The sequence below is a fragment of the Herpailurus yagouaroundi genome, unplaced genomic scaffold (assembly GCF_014898765.1).
Source record: "Herpailurus yagouaroundi ecotype Mexico unplaced genomic scaffold, PumYag 220, whole genome shotgun sequence".
NCBI lineage: Eukaryota > Metazoa > Chordata > Mammalia > Carnivora > Felidae > Herpailurus > Herpailurus yagouaroundi.
Window position 1 is genome coordinate 1,652,229 of NW_024412451.1, and position 19,694 is coordinate 1,671,922.

Genomic DNA, 19,694 nt, shown 5'->3' on the forward strand with positions numbered 1-19,694 from the left:
GGTGGGGAGAAGCTGAGCAACTCACTAAATTGATTTCACAACAAACCATGTTGCAGAACCACAATTTGCCCATTTACATAGTTGGAAGGACGGATTTTTGCCTAGACAGAGACATCTTGTCTGTGTTGTACAGGGATTATTAGGTCTCTTATTTGGCCAAGCTCAGAGGATGGTTTCAAGAGTCCCAGAGCTTGGAACACCCGAGCACATTTAAAGACACCCCAAGGTCGGGGCGCCTGGGTGGCGCAGTCGGTTAAGCGTCCGACTTCAGCCAGGTCATGATCTCGCGGTCCATGAGTTCGAGCCCCGCGTCGGGCTCTGGGCTGATGGCTCGGAGCCTGGAGCCTGTTTCCGATTCTGTGTCTCCCTCTCTCTCTGCCCCTCCCCCGTTCATGCTCTGTCTCTCTCTGTCCCAAAAATAAATAAAAACGTTGAAAAAAAATTTAAAAAAAAAAAATAAAGACACCCCAAGTCGGCTGGCATTCAGTCACCGCATGCCTGTCCTCACCCACAGAGACCAGGTTCCGGAAGTTCTCCAGCATCACGTCTCGGTACAGCTTCCTCTGGGTGGGGCCCAGCAGCCCCAGCTCCTCCTCACTGAAGACCACGGCCACATCCTTGAACATCACCGGCTCCTACAAACACCAAGCACACACAGACCATGCTTATGGAAGGGGGCAGCATGAAGTGTGTGTCAAGGATGGGAAGCTGTTCTAGAATCTGGGGACCCAATCGAAGTAGCTGCCTTCTGTTTGCCTTCTACACTACTCATTCCAGCCACCAAAAGGGCTGCAAGAAAAGAACTCCTTGCACACCAAGTTGCTGCCACACAAATAAATTGCTCCCTTTTGTTGGCACTCTTACAGGTAAGTCCCTGGAACTGTGGCATCATGGACTACCGATATTTTAAAGTCACCCTTACTGTTGAAGCGTCTAGTTCGTCCTCTGTACCCCCTCTGGAGTGTGCAGCGTTTATAATGTTGTGATGTGGGCAAGGCTTCACGCGGGAAGGCTCTGCCTCATGCTAGCTATGTGACCTTGGAAAAGCTCTTGATTCTCTCACCTGCATGCTGATATGCACAGCATAGGGTACTGATAATAAAACGAGTGACCTAGAGTACCCGATAGATGTGAACTGTTATCATAATCACTCTTACGACCAGCTTTCATCCCATTGCGGGGCTGTATAGTAAGTCAAGGAGCTGATGGCCTAGGATACAATGCACTGATCCAAACGATGCATGCTGACTTAGTTTCAGCTTATCTATTATAAACAAGGCTGAAAAAAAAAAATCCTTTCACATAGATCCTGGCTCATCCCCTTAAAATAAATTCCAAAAAGTAGAAATGGTAATGCTGAAGGACAGCTTTTAGTGTTTTGAGCTCTTAACGACAGGTGTTTCCTCCAAAAAGATTTTTCTCGCTTCTTCTTCTTCCAAGTATAAATTCCTAAACCTCTATACCCTGGCCAACACTAGACATGAATACCTAAAAAAAAAAAACAAAAAAATCTCTGATAATCTCAGAAGTAGACACGGAAAGTAAACACCAGCTATTTAGCAAAATGTTTACAAAGGTGGCTAGCAATGAAGACCATTCCCTCTTCACGTATGTGCTGGGCGTCTCTATTTCTTGTCGCATTCCAAATATTCGTTTGGGGGACATTCAGTCCTTTTCTTCCAAATACGCTGTGAATACTTCGCATTCTACTTTGCTGTTTGTCTTCTAACTTTTTACTGCAGGGGGTTTAAATCTTTTGTATGAAGACCGGGTCAACACTGCACTTGTTCTAGCTGGAGCTCTAAATATCACGACCCGAGGCCTTCAGTCTCTGCGTGAGAACACGGCTTTGGTTTTGGATTTTGTTTTGTTTTGTTTTGCCTCTCTTTCCTCCCAAACGATGTGCCTGATACTCTTGATCCAGGAGGGAAAGGCTTTGGAGTTGGCCAGACACTTGTCTGCTGTAGGAACTTGAGTAGGACTTGGACCTCCAGGGCCGTCTTACTTTCATGTTAATACTGCAGATTATTCTAAATTCCCCTCGGGGCAGTGAATAAAGGAACAGGTGCAAAGTGCCTGCCTGTCCTATAGTCTGACTAAAATTTTTTTTAATGAAGTCTATCGGCCTAACAAAATGAGTTAATATACAAGGAGTGAAACACAAGGACACATCCACAGACACACGCAAAGAAAGTTTCAGGTCTTGGGAAGAAAAACAAAATGTAGCTCTTTTTGTCTGAAAACATCTCACACAATTTTTTTCTGCGTTCAGCTTCAGTAGGATTCGGTTAGACAGAACCACCTTTTAGGTATTCTTTTTATAAAGTAGCCAAGGCATTAGGAAAAAAGATTTTTTCTTTTTTTTTTTTAGTTTTGAGTCCCTACAACAGAAGGATAAATTGTATCAGAATTCTCTCAAATTGCTTTTTTGGAAAGATTGTCAGTAGTAAAACCGATACTGTTGCTTTAAACTGCGAGAATTCTCAAGAACTTAACTTGTGAATGGGGCATAGTTGAAAAGGGGGCAGGGATGGCAGTTCATTGAAATTAATAAAAGATGACACATGTTAGGTGAAATAATTTTAAGTGAAAAAAATTCAAAATTATAGCTATTATTGTATATCATAATGCATATGAAGTGACTGTGGAAAAAGGTAATTTATAAGCAGAATAATGTGTGGGCCTTTTCATCTTTAAAACTTTTTGTTTTTGGGGCGCCTGGGTGGCGCAGTCGGTTAAGCGTCCGACTTCAGCCAGGTCACGATCTCACGGTCCGTGAGTTCGAGCCCCGCGTCGGGCTCTGGGCTGATGGCTCGGAGCCTGGAGCCTGTTTCCGATTCTGTGTCTCCCTCTCTCTCTGTCCCTCCTCCGTTCATGCTCTGTCTCTCTCTGTCCCAAAAATAAATAAACGTTGAAAAAAAATTAAAAAAAAAAAACTTTTTGTTTTTTGGGGTTTTTTTTTTGGCAGGGGCACCTGGGTGGCTCAGTCAGTTAAGTGTCTGACTCGATTTCAGCTCAGGTCATGATCTCATAGTCACGAGATTGAGCCCCACATTGAACTGGGTGCCACGCCCAGCATGGAGCCTGCTTAAGATTCTCTCTCCCTCTTTCTCTGCCCCTCCCCTGCTCACACACTCTCTCTCTTTCTCTCAAATAAAGTTTTTTTTAAAAATTCTTTTTTTGGGGCGCCTGGGTGGCTCAGTCGGTTAAGCGTCCGACTTCAGCCCGGGTCACGATCTCGCGGTCCGTGAGTTCGAGCCCCGCGTCGGGCTCTGGGCTGATGGCTCAGAGCCTGGAGCCTGTTTCCGATTCTGTGTCTCCCTCTCTCTCTGCCCCTCGCCCGTTCATGCTCTGTCTCTGTCTCAAAAATAAGTAAACATTAAAAATTTTTTTTTAATTCTTTTTTTAAAAGATTTTATTTTTTACTAATCTCTATACCCGATGTGGGGCTCAAACCCACAACCCCGAGATCAAGAGTCACACACACACTCCACCGACTGAGCCGGTCAGGTGCCTCCCATTTTTTAAAATGTCTATTTCTCTTGCACACTATTGTTTGTGCAATAATAGGAACATAAAACAGAAACTGAAAGGAAAACGTGCTTTAAAAAGAAACTGCGTGGCACCTCGATGGTCTTAAACATCTGTAGTTCTTTCTTCTTGGCAAGGAAGACAAAAAAGCGTGTCCCCCTCAGTGAGAAGTGAAATAATGCGCTCAGTGACGGAAGTGAAAACTCCAGCTCACCTGGAACTTGATCATTTTCTCCTCCTTTTCCCAGGGAAAGGCGGGCACCTGAGAAGGCAAAACAAGGCACTGAGAAAGGAACCCGGCGAGGGAGGGAAACGCAGCTTGGTGCAAAAGAGAAACAGGCGGCCCAGTGTCGGCCGGATTCCAGCCGCCCGTGAGGTTCCTCCTGGCAGGACGCCCGCAAGCAGGGGACAGGCCGCACAGTGACCCTCAGCCCTCGCTCCTCACGTTGCCTTTCTGCTCCTAAGGAACTCGCGCCGATCCCGCGACACGTGGGAAAGGAGAGGCCCTGGGACGTCCTGGTTAGAAGTGGACTCGGGCACAAAAGTCTGTTTCAAAACCTGGCACCGTTGTGTGTTTGCTGTATATCTGCTATATGTTGGCACTGCCACAGCATACGCATGCGTAATATAGAACATATAATATGTATCGTAAATATTATATACAATATATGACGTATGACAATATATAACACATGTATTATACACAATATATAACATACATATAACATATATATTATATATATTATATACAATATGTAACATAATATATAACATATTGTATACAATAAATAATACATAACGTAATATATATTATAGTGCCTATAATATACAATATATGCATCTATTTAACCATGGTTAATTAACAACCTCTCCATGTTTCATTTCTGTAACCTAAAGCAGGAGGATCATAATGGAACCGACATTATCCGATTGCTATTAGGATTACGCGTGAATAGCAGAAAACTATTGCAATTATACCAATTTCTATTGTGAGAAAACCAGATACTAATCTTCATCATAAAACCATCCTTGTAAACGTGTCTTGTAAGGCATCTGGGTGGCAAAGAGGACTTACTTCATATTTACACACTGAGACCACCTTCCTGAAAAGTTTAATGATGGATGGGTATTTTAAAATTTATTTAGATCTTATTTCATTATTCATCTTTAAAATTAAAAGAAATTTTTTTTAACGTTCATTAATTTTTGAGAGAAAGAGACAGAGCATGAGGGGGAGAGGGACAGAGAGAGAGGCAGACACAGAATTGGAAGCAGGCTCCAGGCTCTGAGCTGTCAGCACAGAGCCTGACACAGGCTGGAACCCACAAACCGTGAGATCATGACCTGAGCTGAAGTTGGACGCTTAACCGACTGAGCCACCCAGGCGCCCCTGGCTTTTACCATTCTTAGTGATGGATTCACACTGATTTTTTTAATGGTTGAAAAAAAAATTTTAAAGACTATTATCTTATGACACATGAAAAAATCAAATTTCATAGATATTAATTCACAAATTCTATAAGGCATTGCTAGAACAGAGCCATGTTCATTGTTTAAGTATTGTTTCTGGCTGCTTTCATACCACAGCAGAATCGTATAGTTGCAACAACTGCATTGAATATGTGCAACTTACTATGTTGTACTGTTACAAATCACAATCCAAATCACCGTGACTCGGTTATAAATCACAAGCACTTCAAGTAGCACATATATTGCTATACCACAACGTTTTAACTTGTATTACAGGTACATCCTAATTACATCAAAACAAGAAGATAAAAATAGACTTTCAAAGTCTTACTTTCAAGGCACAATGGAGTGAAATATTTTGTTAGTGAATTAGAAGGCAAAGATATATATATACACACATACACATATATATATACATACACACACACATATATGTGAGTGTATATATACACATACATCAATACATACACACACACACACACACACACACACACACACACACACACATCAACATTATCAGACCAAGCCCTCATCACAAATATCCTCAATTCACAGTAAGGGAGTGGTCAGAAAAATTAGAAAACAAATTCCAAAGGTTGTCTTTTGGTCTTTTTGATTGTTTCCTTCTCTGTGCAGAAGCTTCTTATTTTGATGAAGTCCCAACAGTTCATGTTTGCTTTTATTGCCCTTGCCTCAGGAGAGATATTTAGTAAGAAGTTGCTACAGCCAATGTCAAAGAGATTCCTGCCTGTAACCCTCTAGGATTTTGATGGTTTTCTGCCTCACATTTAGGGAGAACATATTTGCAAATGACATAGCTGATAAAGGGTTAGTATCCACCATCTATAAAGAACTTATCAAACTCAACACCCAAAAAAGAAATAATCCAGTGAAGAAATGGGCAGAAGACATGAATGGACATTTCCCCCAAAACATACAGATGACTGACAGACACAGGAAAAGATGGTCAAAATCACTCATCATCGGGGCGCCTGGGTGGCGCAGTCAGTTAAGCGTCCGACTTCAGCCAGGTCACGATCTCGCGGTCCGTGAGTTCGAGCCCCGCGTCGGGCTCTGGGCTGATGGCTCGGAGCCTGGAGCCTGTTTCCGATTCTGTGTCTCCCTCTCTCTCTGCCCCTCCCCCGTTCATGCTCTGTCTCTCTCTGTCCCAAAAATAAATAAAACGTTGAAAAAAAAATCACTCATCATCAGGGAAATACAAATCAAAACGACGAGGTATCACCTCACACCTGTCAGAATAGCTAACATTAACCACACAGGAAACAACAGATGTTGGCGAGGATGTCGAGAAAAGTCAGAATGCAAACTAGTGCAGCCACTCTGGAAAACAGTATGGAGGGTCTTCAAAAAGTAAAAAATAGAACTATCCTACAATCCAACAATTTGCACTAGATATCTACCCAAAGGATACCAAAATACCGATTCAAAGGGATACATGCACCCCGATGTTTACAGTAGCATTACCAACAATAGCCAAATTATGGAAATAGCCCAAATGTCCACTGACTGATGAATGGATGAAGAAGTTGTGGCCTGGAATATTACTCGGACATCAAAAAGAATGAAATCTTGCCATTTGCAACAACATGGATGGAGTTAAAGTGTACTATGCTAAGCGAAAAAAGTCCATCAAAGACAGACAAATACTATATGATTTCATGCCTACGTGGAATTTAAGAAATGAAACAGATGAGCATAGGAGGAAAAATGAGAGAGGCAAATCATAAAACAGATTCTTAACTATAGAGAACAAACTGAGGGTTGCTGGAGGGGAGGGGAGCTGGGGGGATGAGTTAAATGGATGATCGGTACTAAGGAGGGCATGTGTGATGAGCACTGGGTTTTATACGTAAATAATGAATCACTAAATTCTGCTCCTGAAACGAACATTACAATATATGTTAACTAACTGGAATTTAAATAAAAACTTGAAACTACAAAAAAAAAAAAAAAAAAAGAAAGAAAGAAAGAAAGAAAAATTCGAAAATTTAAAATGAAATGTCTCATCGGGGCGCCTGGATGGCTCAGTTGGTTAAGCATCCGACTCCTGATTTTGGCTCAGGTCGTGATCTTGTGGTTCATGGAATCAAGCCCCACATCGGGTTCTGTGCTGACAGCACCGAGTCTGCTTGGGATCTTCTTTCTCTCCCTCTCCCTCTGCCCCTTCTCAGCTCATACTTGCCCTCTCTCTCTCTTTCTCTAAAAATGAGTAAACTTTAAAGACAAAGTGAAGCATCTCATTAGAGCAGACTGTCTTCACCAAAACATAAACGCTTCAGCCAAGAAGATACAAGGATGGCAAATAAGTGAAAAACAGATCTGCTGAACATCATTAGTCACTAGGGAAATGTAAGTTAAAGTCACAATGAGGGGCGCCTGGGTGGCGCAGTCGGTTAAGCGTCCGACTTCAGCCAGGTCACGATCTCGCGGTCCGTGAGTTCGAGCCCCGCGTCGGGCTCTGGGCTGATGGCTCGGAGCCTGGAGCCTGTTTCCGATTCTGTGTCTCCCTCTCTCTCTGCCCCTCCCCCGTTCATGCTCTGTCTCTCTCTGTCCCAAAAATAAATAAACGTTGAAAAAAAAAATTAAAAAAAAAATAATAAAGTCACAATGAGATTGTAATACACGTTCATTAGAATGGCTAAAATTAAAAGTAAAATACAGACAATGCTAAATGACGACCAAGGTGTGGAGCAACTGGAACTTTCATGCATCATTAGTGGAAATGCAGGACGGTAGACAGCCCGGAGCACAGTTTGGTAGTTTCTTATAATGTTAAATATACAATCCCCATAGGACCCAACATTCCTATTCCTGGCTATATACACTAGAGAAATAGGCACAAAAATCTACACACAAATGTTTATAGCAGCTTATTCATAACAGCCAAGAACCGGAAACAACCCAAATACCCTTCAGTAGATGGATGAGTAGATAAACTATAATATATATTATATATATTTATTAATTAATGGAGTATTAACCAGCAAGAATGGTCAACACTTAGCCAGATGAACCTGTGATACATACAGTGTGGATGAATGTCAAAAGCATTATGCTGAGTGAAAGAAGCCAGCCTCAAAAGTTTACATATGGTATGAGTTCATTTATATGACACTCTCAAAAAGACAAGCCTGTAGGGGTCTAGTGGTTGCCGGTAGTTACAGATGTGGTGAAGGATGATTATGAAGAGAAAACAGGAGGGGAATTTGGGGAGCTGATGGGACTGCTCTGCATCGGATGATGGTGGTGATTATCTACATTTATACCTGCATTAAAATGAATAAAACTGTACCCCAGAAAAAGATAGTGAACTTTACAAGAATTGTTTTTTAAAAGTCCGTTTCCTTATCTGTAATATAAGGGTGGTTTGTTATGAGAAATAAGGTTTTTTTCTTCATTTATTTTATTTTTTGGAGACAGCATGTATGTGAGTTGGGGAGGGGCAGAGGAAGAGGGAGAGAATATTAAGCAGGCTCCATGCAGCGCATGACCTCACGACCGTGAAATCATGATCTCAGCCAAAACCAAGAGTCGGACACTTCACAGACTGAGCCACCCAGATGCCCTGAGAAAGAAGTCAATCTATGTAAACTATTGGAAACACTGCCTCCTAGTCATAACAGTCTACAAATGTTTGCTATTATTATTTCTACCAATGTATTTCTTAGGAAAAAATATAGTGATTCTTAGGAAATATGTTTTACATCATCAAAAGAATTGCCCATCCACTTTTCAACACTCTGAAATAGTTGGCGGATTATATAGCTCACTAATATTAACTGAGATTAAGGAATATCGCCATCGACCATTTTGCTACCTCATTCCAATTTCAGAAATTCTGCCCTGCCAACATTTCATGCCAGCTGTCTGTTGAGTAGCTATTCTAACCAGAAACCCTGGCCCATCTTATACTGAGTGCTGAACACACAGGGAAAAATATGACATGGTCCCAGCACCACAAGAACTGCAGGTGTATGGAAAGAGAGGGATAAGAAACAAAAAAACCAGACACAGGTAAGCCAAATTCTATATACGAAAACAAAATCCATCACCATCCCTCTCCAAAGTGCCATGTTCTTGTGGAGCCTTCTCAACTAACATTCTCCAAGCATCAAAGATGCTTGAAGTGAAAACCTTAGAGTAGCTGCTAACATCTCCCTTTCTTGGTCTTGGATATAAAAAATAAATGATAATCAATTTCTGGCAATTATGACAACCAACGAACCACTATCATGCTGACTCAATGTTGGGGGTTTGCTTTAAGAGGCTGAAACAAAAAGACTGGGGGCGGTGGGGGTACAAGGCTGACAAATGGTAACAAGGATTAAATACGGGTGATGGTTCCACTGGGGCTCATTATGGTTACTCTTATTACATTTGGCTATATTTATAAATTTCCACAGTAAAAACTTACGGGAGAAATAAAACCTATATCTACTTTGTAAGTCTTCAGTAAAAAAAGCCAAAACTATATATATGGACCAGGAAAACATTAAAATATTAATATTGTTATCTCTACAACCTGTGGTTAGTGGCAATTAAACTTTTCTCTTGTGGAACCTGGGTGGCTCGGTCGGTTGAGCATCCAACATCAGCTCAGGTCATGATCTCATGGTTGAGCGTCCAACGTCAGCTCAGGTCATGATCTCATGGTTTGTGAGTTTGAGCCTCATATCGAGCTCGCTGCTGTTAGCATGGAGCCCACCTCTGATCCTCTGTCCCCCTCCGTGTCCCTTCCTCACTGGTGCTCTCTCAAAAATAAATAAACCTTAAAAAAAAAAAAAAAAGGAAAAATCCCTTTAATAGAGAACAAAACCTTAAAAAAAAAAAAAACAACTTTTCTCCTTATACCTCAGGTATGTTCTTAATTCTCTACAATATGCCATCATTGTTTCTATAATCAGAATATGAACTATAAATTTCTAGAATTGAAGTTTTAAATATTTATTTATTTATTTTGAGAGAGAGAGAGTGAGCGAGCAGGGGAGCAGCAGAGAGAGAGGGAGAGAGAATCCCAAGCAGGCTCCACGCTGTCAGCACGAGCCCGATGTGGGACTTGATCTCATGAACTGTAAGCTCATGACCTGAGCCGAAATCAAGAGTTGGATGCTTGACCAACTGAGCCACTCAGGCACCCCCCTAGGATTTAGTCTTTTTAAGACATATTATGTTTCAGGTATACAACACAATGATTTGATAATTCTACAGATTATGCAATGCTCCCCACAATAAGTGTAATTATCATTTGTTACCATACAAAATTAATACAGTATTATGGACTCTATTCTGTACTTTTTATCCTTGTGACTTATTCTATAACTGGAAGTTTGCACCTCTTAACTCCCTTCACCTATCTCACCCATCACCCCCAGCCCTCTCTCCTTTGGCCACCACCAGTTTGTTCTCTGTATTTATCGGTCTGTTATTGTTTTGTTTGGTTTTTAGATTCTAATATAAGTGAAATCATACGGTATTTGTCTCTCTCTGACTTATTTCACTTAGAAATATAAATATTATTCCAAATAAAATGCCATTAAATTACAGATGACTGAAAATATCTTATCAAAAACTCAAAGTTCATTGACATAGCCTTCATGGCCCTCTACAAAAATCCAAAAAATGCCTTCTCAACATGATACTAAGCACAGTAAGAACTAAGGCAATAGGTTGAAACCTAACTCAAATCCCAGCTCAGCCTTCCTAGGTGTGTGACCTAGGACAAACAACTTATGCCCTCTGTGTCTCCCTTTTCTCATGGGAATAACAGTATCCATGGGACCCCATAGGGCTCTTGTTGGGATTGCATATGTTAATTCACATAAAATTTCTAGGATGATGTTTAACATTAAATGTTTAAATAGAATCGTTAGGAGACAGGAAGACGGTGGAAGAGCAGGAGGACACTAGGCTTGCCTGGTCCCACAAACGCAACTAGGTAACTATTAGATCAAGCTAAATACCCTAGAAATCAACCTGAAGACTGACGGAACAAACTCTACCACTAAACAGAGAGAAGGGGCTACATCCAAGAAGGTAAGAAATGCAGAGATGTAGTTTAGGGGAGAAACAGATCCTGGCTGCTGTCGAGGGGAGGGTGCCGCGATCGTGGAGAAGGGAGCGAGAAAGAGAGGAGCACACCAGGGACACCCGAGGAGAATGTTTCTCCATTGTCAATGGCTTGGAAAGTGAGAGGGGCTGAATTTTGTGCATTCTTACAATTGTGCGGGGCTTAAAGCCTGGAGGTTTTTTTGGTTTTTTTTTTGCTTTTTGTTTTTTGGGTTTTTTCCCTGAATGGCATTTTTTAATTGCACAGGTAGTTTTAAATAAATGGAGGAAACACCTTCCAAAAATTACACTAGCAGGGAAATATTCTGTCAAGCACTTACATAGTAAATTTCCACAGTTTTACATAAGGTTCTTGATATTTACTTTCACTGTACACGAGGGAAAGGAGCCCCCTCAGGCAGGTGTTCTCTCTGCTTTCAGAAACAAACCAAAGGACCTGAAATTGGAGGCAAGCCTGGGATGCCAAGAAGGGGGAAAAGAAATGATAACGGGCCATTCATAAATTCCATGTCCAAGCCACTTTTTCAATGGCCCTTACATAATTTTAGGGCAAACTACTGCCCTTATGATAAAGTTGCGATCTGAAAAGCTATAATTCTGGATTATAGTAATATATCTCAGTACCTTGCTAGATGATAAAGACAATACTTAGGCTCAGCTATAAGGTTTGAATAGACAAATACTTTAGAGGAATTCCCTAGGACTTTACAGTCTCTACTTTGAAAGCCTGGCGCTTTAAAAGTCAGTGGGCTCGGCTGAGATAGAGCCCAGAAGGCTCTTGAAGAGAAGCTGTTTTTGAAGAGAAAGACAGGCAAACAACCGAGGGGAATGCAGCACGAAAGCAGCAATCTGAAGAGCAGCTGGGGCACACGGTTGGGAGATTATTTGCTGTTCTCAGAGCACGTCCCTGGGAGGCAGCATTCACAGACACCTCCCCAGGATAAAGGAGGTGGCCTGGCACCATTTCCCTCTCCCATCCCTCAGCATAAGCACAGAGCCACCTGCAGAAAGCAGTACAGCACAGATACTGGCTGCCTAACCTGCTTGCACCAAGCCCCACCCTGCTGTGCTCCAGTGGAACTGCCTTTTCAGTCTCGGCACAGTGGGCCCCTCCCCCAGAAGACCAACACAAACCCCTGCCCTCACCATGTCTCCAGACCAGAGAGTTTTACAGGGACTCAGTTCCAGTGGAGATGGTGAAGAGACTCATTTCACAAGCAGACCAGAGCACACCTATTGAAAAAGAGCAAGGAGAACCTCTGCAGACAACTGGCCTGAAGGACAGAGCAACCAGAACACAACAGCAGAGTGCATCCAGCACACACTGTAGACAGCCTGAAGTGCCAGGCCCTGGGAAATACATGGCTTCTTTTTCACAAGGTCATTACTTTCAAGAGCAAAGACACGACTAGCTGTTCTAACACAGAGAGGCAGGCAGAGACTCAGACAAAATGAGAAGATAGAAGAATGTATCCCAAATGAAAGAAAAGACAAGTTCATGGCTAGAGATCTAAGTGAAACGGGTATCACTAACATACCTGATAGAGAATTTAAAGCAACAATCATAAGGATACTCAGCGGACTAGAGAAAGAATGGAGACGTTAGTGGAACCCTTAAAACCATGATAAAAGAGTTAAAAAAGAGATGAAGAGTGCAATAAATAAGATTAGAAACATGCTTGATGCAATGACCAACAGGCTGGAAGAAGTATAAGAACAAATTAATGACCCAGAAGACAAAGTAATGGAAAACAACAAAGCTATATAAAACAGAGAAAGAATTATGCAAAACAAAACTTAGGGAACTCATTGATTCTATCAAACGTAAGATTTGTATCACTGGAGTCCCAGAAGAAGAAGATAGTGAAGGGGGCAGAAAACTTATTTGAAGAAATAATAGCTGGAACTTCCCAAATCTGGGAAAGGAAACAGACATCCAGATCCAGGAGGCACAAGAACCCCCAACAAAATCAACAAAAGCAGGTCAACACCAAGACATATTGTAGTTAAATTTATAAAATATAGTGACAAAGAAAAAAAATCTTAAAACAGCAACACAAAAGAAGCCAGTAACTTACAAGGGAAAACCCATAAGGCTAGCAGGAGATTTCTCAATAGAAACTACAGGCCAGAAGGGGGTGGCATATTTTCAAAATGCTCAATTCAAAAATTCTGCTGCCAAGAATACTCTATCCAGCAAGGCTATCATTCAGAATAGAATGAGAAAGAAAGAGTTTCCCAGACAAACCAAAGGAGTTCACGAGGACTAAACCAATCCTGCAAGAAATATTAAAGGGGACTCTGAATGGAAAGGAGAGACCAAAAGTGAAAGTATGAAGGCAAGAAAAACAAAAGCAGTAAAAATGAATATTTATGTAAAAACTCAGTCAAGGAACTCTCTCTCTCTTTCACACACACACACACACACACACACACACACACACACAAATATAAAATATGATGACAAATATAAAAATGTGGGGAGGAAACGAGAAAAGAATAGGTTCAAACTTAAATGACCATCAAGTTAATATAGATTGCTATATGCAGAAGAAGTTATATACCAACCTAATAGTGACCATATTATCAAAAACCACTGATAAATATGCAAAGAATAAAGAGAAAGAAATCCAAATATATCACTAAGGAAAATAAACAAAACATGAAAGAGAAAAAGAAAGGATCAGAGAAAACATAAAACAAGTAATAAAATGGCAATAAATACATATCTATCGTAATTACTTTGAATGTAAATGGACTAAACACTCCAATCAAAAAACATAGGGTGTCAGAATAGGGGGGAAAAAAGACCCCCTACATATGCTGCCTATAAGAGATTCATTGTAGACCTAACGACACCTGTAGATTGAAAGTGAGGGGATGGAGAAACATTTACCATGCAAATAGATGTCAAAAGAAAGCCAAAGTAGCAATACGTACACCAGACAAACTGACTTTAAAACAAAGACTGTAACAAGAGACAAAGAAGGGCCCTATAATAAAGGGGACAATCCAGTAAGAAGATACAACAATTGTAAATATTTATGCCCCAACATGGAAGCTCTCAAATATATAAAACAATTAATAACAAACATAAAGGAATTAATTGATAATAATACAATAGTTGGGGACTTTAACAGCCCACTTACATCAATGCACAGATCATCTAAGCAAAAATCAACAAGGAAACCATGGCTTTGAATGACACACTGGACCAGATGGACTTAACAGATATTTTCCGAATATTCCATCCTAAAACAGCAGAATACACATTCTTTACAAGTGCACACAGAATGTTCTCTTGACTAGATCACATATTAGGTCACAAATCAGCCCTCAACAAATATAAAAAGACTGAGATCATACCACACATATTTTCTGACCACAACACTATGAAACTTGAAGTCATTCACAAGAAAAAATTTGGAAAGACCACAAGTACACATAGGTTAAATAACATGCTACTTAACAATGAAAGGGTCAACAAGGAAATAAAGAAGAAGTTAAAAAAAATCCACGGAAACAAATGAAAATGAAAACACAACAGTTCAAAACCTCTGGGATGCAACAAAAGTGGTCGTAAGGGGGAAGTATATAGCAATAGAGGCCTACATCAAGAAGAAAGGAAAAAAAAAAAAAAAAGAGAAAAATCTCAAATAAACAATCTAACCTTACATCTAAAGGAGGTAGAAAAAGAACAACAAACGAAGCCTAAAGCTAGCAGAAAGAACAAAGATTAAAGCAGAAATAAATGATATAGAAACTAAAAACAAAAAACAAAACAAAACAAAAAAACCAATAGAACAAATCAATGAAACCAGGAGCTAGTTCTTTGAAAAAATAAAATTGAATAAACCTCCAGCCAGACTTATCAAAAAGGAAAGGGAAAGGACCCAAATAAATAAAATCACAAATGAGAGAGGAGAAATATCAACCAACACCACAGAAATACAAACAATTATAAGAGAATATTATGACAAAGTATATGCCAACAAACTGGACAATCGGGAAGAAATGGATAAATTCCTAGAAACATACAAACTACCAAAACTGAAACAGGAAGAAATAAAAACTTGAACACACCAATAACCAGCAAAGAAATTAAATCAGCAATCAAAAATCTCCCCACAAACAAAAGTCCAGGGCCAGATGGCTTCACAGGGGAATCCTACCATACATTTAAAGAAGAGGTAATATCTATTCTTCTCAAACTATTTCAAAAAATTAAAAAGGAAGGGAAACTTCCAAATTCATTCTATGAGGACAACATTACCCTATACCAAAACCAGACAAAAGACTCCACTAAAAAAGAAAACTACATCCCTGATGAACATGGATGTGAAAATTCTCAATAAAACACTAGCAAATCGGATCCAATAGTACATTAAAAGAATCATTCACCATAATCAAGTGGAATTTATTCCTGGGCTCCAAGGGTGATTAAATAGTCACAAATCAATGTGATATACCGCATTAATACAAGAAAAGATAAGAACCATACAACCCTTTCAATAGATGCAGAAAAAGCATTTGACAAAGTACAATATCCATTCTTAATTAAAAAAAAAAAAACCTGAAAAAAATAGGTTTAGAGAGAATACCTCAATATAATAAAGGGCATATACAAAAAGCCCACAGCTAATATCATCCTCAATGAGGAAAAGTTGAGAGCTTTTCCCCTATGGTCAGGAACAAGACAGGGATGTCCACTCTCACCATTGTTATTTAACATAGTACTGGAAGTCCTAACCTCAACAATCAGACAACAAAAAGAAATAAGAGGCATCCAAATCGACAAGGAAGAAGTCAAACTTTCACTATTTGCAGATGACATGATACTATTTTCACTATTTGCAGATGACACGATACTCTATATAGGAAATCCAAAAACAAAATCCACCAAAAAACTGCTACAACTGATAAACAAATTCAGTAAAGTCACCGGATTCAAAAAAACAGAATCTGCTGCATTCTATATGCCAATAATGAAGCAGCGGGAATCAATCTCATTTACAAGTGCACCAAAAATAATAAGATACCTAGGAATAAACATAACCAAAGAGGTGAAAGACCTGTACTCTGAAAACTAGAAAACACTGATGAAAGAAATTGATGAGGACACAAAGAAATGGAAAGACTTTCCATGCTCATAGGTTGGAAGAACAAATACTGTTAAAATGTCAATACTACCCAAAGCAATCTACACATTTAAGGCAATCCCTAGCAAAAAACCACCAACATTTTTCACAGAGCTAGAACAAACAATCCTAAAATGTATATGGAACCACAAAAGACGCTGAGTAGACCAAGCAACCTTGAAAAAGAAAAGCAAAGATGGAAGCATCAGAATTCCGGACTTCAAGTTAAATTACAAAGCTGCAGTAATCAAAACAGTATGGTACTGGCACAAAAACAGACACCAAGATCAATGGAACAGAACAGAAAACCCAAAAATGGACCCACAATTATATGGTCAATTAACCTTAGGCAAAGCAGGAAAGCATATCCAATGGGAAAAAGACGATCTTTTCAACAAATCGCGTTGGGGAAACTGGACAGCAACATGCAAAAGAATGAAACGGAACCACTTTCTTACATCATACACAAAAACAAATCCAAAATGGATGAAAGACCTAAATGTGAGAGAGCAAAGCGTCAAAATCCTAGAGAAGAACACAGGCAGTAACCTCTTTGACAGTGGCTGTAGCGACTTCTTTCTAGACAGGTCTCCGAAGGTAAAGGAAACAAAAGCAAAAAATAAACTACTGGGATTACATCAAAATAAAAAGCTCTGCGCAGCAAAGAAAACAATCAACAAAACTGAAAGGCAACCTATAGAATGGTAGAAGATATTTGCAAATTACGTATCTGATAAAGGGTTAATATCCAAAATAAATGAAGAACTTCTACAAATCAACCCCCAACAACAAATAATGCAGTTAAGAGATGGGTCGAAGACATGAGCATACAAGTCTCCAAATAAGGCAGTCAGATGGCCAACAGACACACGGAAAGAGGCTCAACAACACTTATCATCAGGGAAATGCAAATCAAAACCACAATGAGATACCACCTCCCATCTATCAAAATGGCTAAAATCAACGGCAGAAGAAACAACAATTGTTGGCAAAGATATGAAGAAAAGGGAACCCCCTTACACTGCTGGTGGGAATACAGACTGGTGCATCCAAGGTACAAAATGTAAGGAGGTTCCTCAAAAAGTTCTAAAAAGAACTACCCCACGATCCAGCAATTGCACGTCTACGTATTTACCCAAAGGATATAAAAATACTGATTCGAAGGGATACATGCACCCCGATGTTTACAGTACCATTATCTACAACAACCAAATCATGGAAACCCCTCGACTGATGAATGGATAAGGAAGATGTAGTATACGGATACACGATGGAATATTACTCAACCATAAAAAAGGAATAAAATCTTGCCATTTGCAACGACATGAGTGCAGTTAGAGTCTTACGCTAAGTGAAGCAAGTTAGTCACAGAAAGGCAAATACCATGTTATTTCACTCCTGTGTGGAGTCTAAGACACAAGCAAAGGAAAAGAGAGAGGCAAACCAAGAAACAGACTCTCAACTATAGAGAAAAAAACTGATGGTTACTAGAATGGAGGTAGTGGAGGGATGGGTGGAATAAGAGGTGGGGATTAAGGAGGGCACTTGTGTTTTTTTAACCCTTCCTTCCTTCCTTCCTCCCTCCCTCCCTTTCTTTTTTTGCGGGGCGGGGGGAGCAGAGAGACAGAGAGAGAGAGAGACAGACAGAGAGAGAGAATCTCAAGCAGGCTCCAAGCACAGCTCAGAGCCCGAGACAGGCTGGATCCCACCACCCTGGGATCATGGCCTGAGCGGCAACCAAGGGTCAGACGCTCAACCGACAGAACCACCAAGCCGCCCCCAAGGAGGGCACTTGTGATGACCATCAGGTGTTGGATGTCAAATCACTACATTGTACACCTGAAACTAGTATTACACTGTTAACGAACTGGAATATAAATAAAAACTTTTAAAAAAGTAAGTACAATCCTTATTACTCGTGCCCAAGTACTCCCCCATCCCTTCCTGTATTTAAACAAAAGTCAGGGCATGTTCCTGGTAGAATTTGCAGATGCGTAAAGGAAACATCTTCTCCCCTGAGAGGAGATAACCTAAGAGGAAGAAAGATGCTAAGTCCTACTCAGGTGAGGCTCTTCTTCCAGGAGCCAAAGCGTCATTCCCCCCTCCCAGCAGCCTTTTTCAACGATGTCCAGGCTGGGGAAGGAAAGGAGGCTCAGAGAAATCACAACTTCATCAGAACTCCCATGTACATTACAGTGGACGGTGCAGACAACATCCGGGAATAACCCCTACAAAAACCTACATTTAGATTGAAAAAAAACCACACAATTAGGAATCTGGGTGCAGCTTCGCTTTCTTCAGGGATCTGAGAAAGGCCAGGAGCCAGAACTCTGACCCCATCCCAGGTTCACAGAAGCTTTCAGGGGACTGAGAAATTAAAAGGTACTGCTAACAGGGGCCTTTTTTTTTTTTTTTTTTTTTTTTAACCCCAAGCCAGGCTCTAAGTCCTCCACTTCTCCATCCTCCCTTAACTCGCAAAATAACTCTATTAGGTAGACGCTAATATCCACTTGAAGAAGAGGAAAGAGAGGCAGAGACGCACAGAAATTCTCCGAATATGCCACCGCTGGGATGCGGCAGCATTGGCTGGTGGTCGGGGAAAGGGCGGGGAGGCGCAGAGCCAGGAGGAGACCCTCACGCCCGGCCAGGTGGGAGCCTGGCCCGACCCCGAGCCGGGGATGCGCCCACCGCCCCGCAATCCACAGAGCTCATTCAAAGGGAACACCAACCCCGCCCTTGGCCGCAGGCGGCTTCTCTTCCCCAGCGTCCAGAGCCTGGTCACCGTGGGCCAAGGCAATGGGAAGCCAGGTCAGTGCGGCCGCGGGGAGGGCCCCCGGGGAGGCAGGGGCTCACCTTTCGCGGAGGAACGAAGGCCGCGGCCTCGCGTACCTGGAGCGGAAGCGACTCAGCCTACAGAAGCCCCCCGCCCTGGACTACGCTTCCCAGAATTCCCGGCGGGAGCAGGGACGCCGCCTTGGCCGCCTGCGGCGGAAGTTATCCAGCCTCACTGAGTTCCGGGACTACACTTCCCAGAATTCCCAGGCCACCTCGTCGCCTTCCTGGGGTGGACGTGTCGGCTGTCGCAGCGAGAGGCTGGATTGTATTTCGGAGCCTGCGGGTCGGAGCGAGTTCCGTAACCCCGAAATGCTGATGTACTTCTGTATTATCTCCAGCCAACCATGCAAGCGAGGCGTCTTTCGGGAGCGTGATGCGTCTGACCTTGTGCATCGGTGGACTGCAAATCCCGGAACCTCCTGCGCAGTGGCCTTTCCTCAAGGCTCTCCTCTCTCTTTGGGATAGTCAGTATTTGGACAGGCGGTATTCTCTTTTGGATAGTCAGTACGAGTTAATTCTATACCGTTAGTGGAGCTTGGCCGCCCCCTCCCCCGTCGTTTTCTTGAAAAAATTTTTTTCTTCCAAACTAAGTGACAAAAACTAAGAAAAAACTCAACCAAAGCAAACTATGGA

General features: G+C 41.4%; 1 protein-coding gene across 4 annotated transcripts in view; it reads right to left on the reverse strand.

Moving 5' to 3' along the window:
- ZNF112 (zinc finger protein 112) overlaps positions 1-19,179 on the reverse strand; it is a 35,950-nt gene extending 16,771 nt beyond the window's left edge. The window contains exons 1-3 of one of the 4 annotated variants that reach the window (XM_040457322.1): positions 19,080-19,179; positions 3,746-3,793; positions 509-635 (exon numbers count right to left, since the gene is read on the reverse strand). In XM_040457322.1, the coding sequence (XP_040313256.1) occupies positions 509-635; positions 3,746-3,760 (142 nt within the window). In that variant the 5' untranslated portion in view covers positions 3,761-3,793; positions 19,080-19,179. The other 3 variants (XM_040457321.1, XM_040457324.1, XM_040457323.1) reach the window with 3 other exon arrangements.
- Between the last annotated feature and the right edge of the window lie 515 nt (positions 19,180-19,694).